At 53.8% G+C, this 7,232-nt stretch overlaps 1 protein-coding gene across 1 annotated transcript in view; it reads left to right on the plus strand.

Annotated features, from left to right (window-relative positions):
- The first annotated feature begins 31 nt into the window (after window positions 1–31).
- Window positions 32–7,232, plus strand: part of PLD2 (phospholipase D2) — a 16,845-nt gene continuing 9,644 nt past the window's right edge. Inside the window, exons 1-10 of the mRNA XM_017865870.1 lie at window positions 32–139; window positions 674–783; window positions 885–1,015; window positions 1,176–1,318; window positions 2,001–2,106; window positions 2,200–2,265; window positions 2,397–2,455; window positions 2,595–2,687; window positions 2,781–2,933; window positions 3,714–3,864. Of these exons, the coding sequence (XP_017721359.1) occupies window positions 675–783; window positions 885–1,015; window positions 1,176–1,318; window positions 2,001–2,106; window positions 2,200–2,265; window positions 2,397–2,455; window positions 2,595–2,687; window positions 2,781–2,933; window positions 3,714–3,864 (1,011 nt within the window). The 5' untranslated portion in view covers window positions 32–139; window position 674. The remainder of the gene's footprint in view (window positions 140–673; window positions 784–884; window positions 1,016–1,175; window positions 1,319–2,000; window positions 2,107–2,199; window positions 2,266–2,396; window positions 2,456–2,594; window positions 2,688–2,780; window positions 2,934–3,713; window positions 3,865–7,232) is intronic.

The following is a 7,232-nucleotide window of genomic DNA, read 5'->3' on the forward strand; positions in this document are numbered from 1 at the left end:
ACCGGGCACCGTCCCGCCCCCGAAGGCAGGCCCTGAGCCCCAGCCCCGCCCCGGCCTGCTGGGGCGTGGGCTCCGGCTCCGGCTCCGCTCTGCTCGCTTGGCTCGGGAACCCGCGTGGGCGCTGGCTCCGTCTGCCAGGGTGAGGGGGCCGAGAAGGGGCGCGCGGGGGTCCCCGGTCCCGGAAATCGGGCGGGGACGGAAAGGGCTCGGGCTGCAGAGCCTCCAGACTCAGTCGCACGCTCAGATTTCGGGGTTTCTCCCCCCGGCGGGGATCGCGTAACTTCCTCATTCCTGCCTGGACCCCTGTCCCCGGCCCGCCTGGCCTGGCGTAAGCCCCGTAGCCCCGCGCTCTCCCGACCACCCGGGGCCGCTTCCCCGCGCAGCTGCTGTGCCGCCCCAGGTCGGAGCCTTCCGGGCCTGGCTGGGTGTTCCCCGGGTCTCTGGTTACGGGACGGGGCGGGGGTCGGGGAGCGGGACTGGGACTGGGATTGTGGATGAAGGACTAAGGTAGGGGATGGGGGCTCGAAGGGGTCGGTGGGGCGTTGCAAACTGGTCGGGCGTCATCAGCGGGCGGTCAGGAGTCCGTGGGGGAAGAGGAGGACCTGTGGGAGTTAGGATGGTGGGCGGGTCCTGCAGGGCAACTCGCCTCCCTGAGGATTCCCTATATTCCTAGGATGATGGCGACCCCTGAGAGCCTCTTCCCCACTGGGGGCGAGCTGGACTCCAGCCAGCTCCAGATGGAGTCCGATGAGGTGGACACTCTGAGGGAGGGAGAGGACCCAGGTACACAGGGAATATGGATGGCCCTCAGGGAGGAGAGGCGTGGGGAGCCAGGGGGCTGGGGCCTGTGGGGGTCTACACTCCTCGACTTTCTTTCCTCCTAGCCGACCGGATGCACCCGTTTCTGGCCATCTATGAGCTTCAGCCTCTGAAAGTGCACCCCTTGGTGTTCGCAACTGGGGTCCCTGTCACAGCCCGGGTGGTGGGCACCGAAAGATACACCAGCGGATCCAAGGTGGCCAGACTGGCCCCAGGGAGGGGGAAAGGGAGAGCGGCCCGGAATGGATCCAAAGTGGCTGTGCTGGCCCCAGGGAAGAGGGAAAGGGAGAGCTGGCCAGAGTGGGGAGGCGGGGACTCAACACAGGGGTCATCCATTCAGTTCCTCACAACCCTAGGTGGGAACCTGCACTCTGTATTCTGTCCGCTTGACTCACGGCGACTTTACCTGGACAACCAAGAAGAAGTTTCGTCATTTTCAGGAGCTGCATCGGGACCTCCTGAGACACAAAGTCTTGATGAGTCTGCTCCCTCTGGCTCGGTGAGGGGGATCAGACTGATTTCTGTAGAGGGCAGGTTCCCCCCACCCTCCTTTCTGCCTGTCTCACCCCCAGGCCACAATCTTTCCTCCCTGCAACTCTGGCCACTGGGCTCCTCCCCTGACCCCAGTTACCAGGAAACTTTCCCTGCTCAGCTTTCCCTGTCCATGGTTCTGTGCCAGCATCTCAGCTGGGCGGGATGCCCAAAATGCTCTTGGCAGCCTCACCCTTTTCTACTCTCCATTCCCAGGGTAGGGGGCCTTCCTTTTGCCAGACTCTAGGACTTTTGCTTGGTTTTTGTTTTTGTTTTGGACAAGGTCTCCCTCTGTCACCCAGGCTAGAGTGCACTGGTATGATCTTGGCTCACGTCAACCTCCTGGGCTCAAGCAATCCTCCCACCTCAGCCTCCCGAGTAGCTGGGACCACAGCCACCATACCTAACTAATTTTTGTGTATTTTGTAGAGATGGGGTGCTGTTGTGTTGCCCAGGCTGGTCTTAAATTCCTGAGCTCAAGTGATCCGCCTGCTGCAGCCTCCCCAAGTGCTGGGATTCCAGGCATGAGCCACCACACCTGGCCATCTCCAGGCCTCCTCTTTTCCTCCAAGCCCCATCTCCAGTGTTTTCAGGAACCAGAGCACCCAGCCTCCCAGCTCTTACCTGAACCTCATCCATCCTTTCCACAGTTTTGCCGTTGCCTATTCTCCAGCCCAAGATGCAGCCAACAGAGAGATGCCCTCTCTACCCCGGGCAGGTCCTGAGGGCTCCACCAGACATGCAGCCAGCAAACAGGTGGGACCAGATGCCAGGTCCTCTGGGAAGGCATTGGATGTGCAAATGGCTCTGGTCCCATCTGTCTCTCTCTCTCTCTCATCTCCACTTTAGAAATACCTGGAGAATTACCTCAACCGCCTCTTGACCATGTCTTTCTATCGCAACTACCATGCTTTGGTAAGGTCCAGGAGCTGATTTTAGATGTGGAGCAGGATCATCAGACCCTCAGGGGAAGGAGGGCCAGGGGCCCCAGGGTCTGAGGAGCTGAAAGCCAGGTGTCTTCTCTGGCCTTTTGTTTTCCTTTGCAGACAGAATTCCTGGAAGTCAGTCAGCTGTCCTTTATCCCAGACCTGGGCTGCAAAGGACTGTGAGTGTCTGGCCCCCTTCACCCAGGCATCCATAGACATCACTCTTAATTTCTCCCTGCCTGAGAATGGGGCAAGCAGTGCAAGGTGGGCTGGGGGTCTGGAGTCCTCATCCAGCCTGTCTTCCTGATTGTCCCACAGGGAGGGGACGATCCGGAAGCGCTCAGGTGGCCACCGCGTTCCTGGCCTCACCTGCTGTGGCCGAGACCAAGTTTGTTATCGCTGGTCCAAGAGGTAAGGGCTATGGCCGAGCAGCTGGGCAGTGGGTGGGGGTGAGGAATAAAATTGCGAGGGCAGAGAGGAACACAGGGAGCCTTTCTGCTCTAGGTGGCTGGTGGTGAAGGACTCCTTCCTGCTGTACATGTGCCTCGAGACGGGTGCCATCTCATTTGTTCAGCTCTTTGACCCTGGCTTTGAGGTGCAGGTGGGGAAAAGGAGCACGGAGGCACGGTACGGCGTGCGGATCGACACCTCCCACAGGTGAGGCCTCCCTGGGGTGAGAGACACCAGCTGAGTGGTGAGCCAGCCTACAGCCCTGCTGGGAGTTGAGTAAGAGAGACCACAGTAGAGAGGAAAGCTTTCCCACCTCCCTGGATCTGGACATAGTTTTGAACCAGGGAACTGGTCTAGCCAGATGCTTGGGACTGCTCTTAGAGACTGGGCCCAGAGAAAGGGGATTAGTAGAAGCCCATGAAAGGAACTGCTGACATAAAGGAAATTCCATTTGTTCATTTGTTCATTCAACAAACCTGAGTGCCTGGTATAATACTGGTTGCTGATAAAATACTAGGCTCCAACTGTTAGTAAGGTGGATACGGCCAGGCACGGTTTCTCACGCCTGTAATCCCAGCACTTCGGGAGGCCGAGGTGGGAGGATCACCTGAGGTCAGGAGTTCGAGACCAGCCTGGCCAACATGGTAAAACCCTGTCTCTACTAAAAATGCAAAAATTAGCCAGGTGTGGTGGTGCTGGCCTGTAATCTCAGCTATTTGGGAGGCTGAGGCAGGAGAATCGCTTGAAGCCAGGGTGCAGAGGTTGCAGTAAGCAGAGATCGCACCACTGCATTCCAACCTGGGGGACAAGAGCTAAACTCTGTCTCAAAAATAAATAAACAAATAAGGCAGATACATACACACCCTGTCTCTGTGGAGTTGTGATTAGGGACCAAGGGAGGAAGTGAGAAAGAAAGGGGAGGTCTCTGGGCAAGATCATATGTATGGAGGGCGAGGATTTATGGTCCATCTCATCGTTCCCATCCAGGTCCTTGATTCTCAAGTGCAGCAGCTACCGGCAGGCACGGTGGTGGGCCCAAGAGATCACTGAGCTGGCGCGGGGCCCAGGCCGAGACTTCCTACAGCTGCACCAGCATGACAGCTATGCCCCACCCCGGCCTGGGACCATGGCCCGGTGGTGAGACACTGACATCCCTTCTGTGGTCTTCTTGACCCCCTGTGTAGTCTCTGAGTCCTTCACCTTCTCTTTGATCTCCTCTGAATCCTTCTGACCTCAGCGATCCACCCTGTGACTTCCTTAATCTTCTTGACCTTTGATATCTTCAACCACATTGATCTCTCTGATTTCGCTCTGACCTTTCTGACCCTCAGACTTGGTCATCTCTTCTGACCCTTGATGTCTGTAACCTCCTATAACTTTTTAAAGCCCCCTCTACCATACTGACCCTCTCTGTTCTCTATGATCTTTTCAAATCTGATTTAGTCCTTCATTTAATAAACATTTTCCTTTTTTTTTTTTTTTTTTTTTTGAGAGTTTTGCTCTATTGATCTCAGCTCACTGCAACCTCTGCCTCCCAGGTTCAAGTGATTCTCCTGCCTCAGCCTCCCAAGTAGCTGGGACTACAGGCACCCACCACCACACCCAGCTAATCTTTGTATTTTTAGTACAGATGGGGTTTTACCATGTTGGCCAGGCTGGTCTCAAACTCCTGACCTCAGGTGATCCGCCCGCCTCGGCCTCCCAAAGTGCTGGGATTATAGGCATGAGCCACCACGCCCGGCCTTAATAAACATTTTCTAAGCACCTAGCAGTGCTGGCAGTATGACACAGGCCTCTCTGGGTTAGGGAAGTAGGTGATCAAATCATAAAACAATGTGAACTTGCCATACTGGTGACAGGTAGAAGGTAACAAGCACAGACAGGGGGTACCTGACCCAGCAGGGATATCAGGAAGGTTTCCAGGAGGTGGTGAGCCTGAAGTAGTTTTGCTTTAAATCACAGACTGACGCAATATTAATTTTGTTATGGTTTTTGTTTGAGACAATGTCTTGCTCTGTTACCCAGGCTGGAGTACAGTAGTGTGATCGTGGCTCACTGCAGCCTCGACCTCCCGGGCTCAAATAATCCTCCTGCCTCAGCCTCCCAAGTAGCTGAGACTACAGGCACATGCCACCACACCAGGCTAATTTTTTAAATTTTTTGTAAAATAATTTATTTTTTAATTAGCCAGGTGTGGTCTTGAACTCCTGGGTTCAAGGGATCCTCTTGCCTCGGCCTCCCCAAAGCACTGGAATTGCAGGCATGAGGGACAGTGCCTCGCCTATATAAACTTTTTTTTTTTTTTAAAGATAGAGTTTCGCTCCTGTTGCCCAGGCTAGAGTGCAGTGGCACAATCTCGGCTCACTGCAACCTCTACCTCCCAGGTGCAAGCGATTCTCCTGCCTCAGCCTCCCAAGTAGCTGGGATCACAGGTGCGTGCCACCACACCCAGCTAATTTTTTTTTGTTTATTTGTTTGTTTTTTGAGACGAAGTCTCTCTTTGTCGCCAGGCTGGAGTGCAGTGGCACGATCCTGGCTCACTGCAACCTCTGACTCCCTGGTTCAAGTGATTCTCCTGCCTCAGCCTCCCGAGTAGCTAGGATTACAGGCATACACCACCACATCCAGCTAATTTTTGTATTTTTAGGAGAGCCAGGGTTTCACCATGTTGGCTAGGCTGGTCTCAATATCCTGACCTTGTGATCCACCTGCCTCGGCCTCCCAAAGTGCTGGGATAACAGGCGTGAACCACAGCACCCGGCCTAATTTTTGTATTTCTAGTAGAGACAGGATTTCACTATGTTGGCCAGGCTGGTCTAAAACTCCTGACCTTGTGATCCACCTGCCTCGGCCTCCCAAAGTGCTGGGATTACAGGCGTGAGCCGCCGCGCCCAGCTATAAACTTCTAAAACAGCCAAAACCAATCCACAGTGATGGAAATCAGATCAGCAGTTGCCTGTGGCAGGGTGTGGGGAAAAGATTGTCTGGGCAATCAAACGGGGCACACGAGGGAACATTCCAGGAAGATGAAAATGTCCTGTATTTTGATAGGACTGGTGATTGCATGGGAACAGCGTACACTTGCTGATCCTCCTGGAACTCTACGAGATAGATAAAATGCAGAACAGTCCAGGCAGAGAAGACAGAAATAGCTCCGGGCATTTGGGAACCACCAGGACATATTGTTGTTACTGAGTGAGGTGGAGCAGTCAGAGGAGAGGCTGGGAGTCAGTGGCAGCTGATTTCACAGGGTCCCGTGTGCTAATATCACAGGCACAGGGCAGTCATGGACAGAGGTTGTTTTTGTTTGGTTGGTTGGTTTTTGTTTTTTTTGTTGTTGTTGTTGAGACAGAGTCTCGCTCTGTCGCCCAGGCTGGAGTGCGGTGGCCGGATCTCAGCTCCCTGCAAGCTCCGCCTCCCGGGCTTACGCCATTCTCCTGCCTCAGCCTCCCAAGTAGCTGGGACTACAGGCGCCCGCCACCTTGCCCGGCTGGTTTTTTGTATTTTTTTAGTAGAGACGGGGTTTCACTGTGTTAGCCAGGATGGTCTCCATCTCCTGACCTCGTGATCCACCCGTCTCGGCCTCCCAAAGTGCTGGGATTACAGGCTTAAGCCACCGCGCCCGGCCTTTTTTTTTTTTTCTTGAGATGGAGTCTGGCTCTGTCACCCAGGCTGGAGTGCAGTGGCACGATACCGGCTTACTGCAGTCTCCGCCCCCCTGGTTCAAGGGATTCTCCTGCCTCCAGCCTCCTGAATAGCTGGGATTACAGCCATGCACCACCATGCTCAGTTAATTTTCGTATTTTTAGTACAGATGGGATTTCACCATGTTGGCCAGGCTGGTCACGAACTCCTGACCTCAAGTGATCCACCCGCTTCGGCCTCCCAAAGTGCTGGGATTACAGGCATGAGCCACCTCGCCTGGCCTTCCTACATATTTTCACATGTGCAGGCACGTGTTACTTTTGTTTCAACATACATGAGATCGTGCACCCTCTTCTGTGACTTATTTTTTCACTTAATACATGTGTGAGAGATTAGACTCTTGGATTATTTCCCATTTTTCATTCTTACACACAATGCGATGAACACGATCTTTGCCTAAGCATTGTGTAGGATGTATTCCTAGACGTAAAATTACTGTGCATATTTAATGATATTAAAGGCTATGTGCATTTAATATTTTGATACTGCTGGCCAGTTGCTGTGGCTCTTGCCTATAATCCCAGCACTTTGGGAGGCCGAGGTGAGTAGATCACTGGGGTCAGGAGTTCAAGACTAGCCTGGCCAACATCGCAAAAACTGTCTCTACTAAAAATACAAAAATTAGCCAGGCATGGTGGCGGGCGCCTGTAATTTCAGTTACTTGGGAGGCTGAGACAGGAAAATTACTTGAACCCAAGAGGCGGAGCTTGCAGTGGGCCAAGATCGTGCCATTGGACTCCAGCCTGGGTGACAGAACGGGACACCATCTCAAAAAAGCTATATATATATATATATATAATA

Source organism: Rhinopithecus bieti, unplaced genomic scaffold, assembly GCF_001698545.2.
Source record: "Rhinopithecus bieti isolate Rb0 unplaced genomic scaffold, ASM169854v2 scaffold_81659, whole genome shotgun sequence".
NCBI lineage: Eukaryota > Metazoa > Chordata > Mammalia > Primates > Cercopithecidae > Rhinopithecus > Rhinopithecus bieti.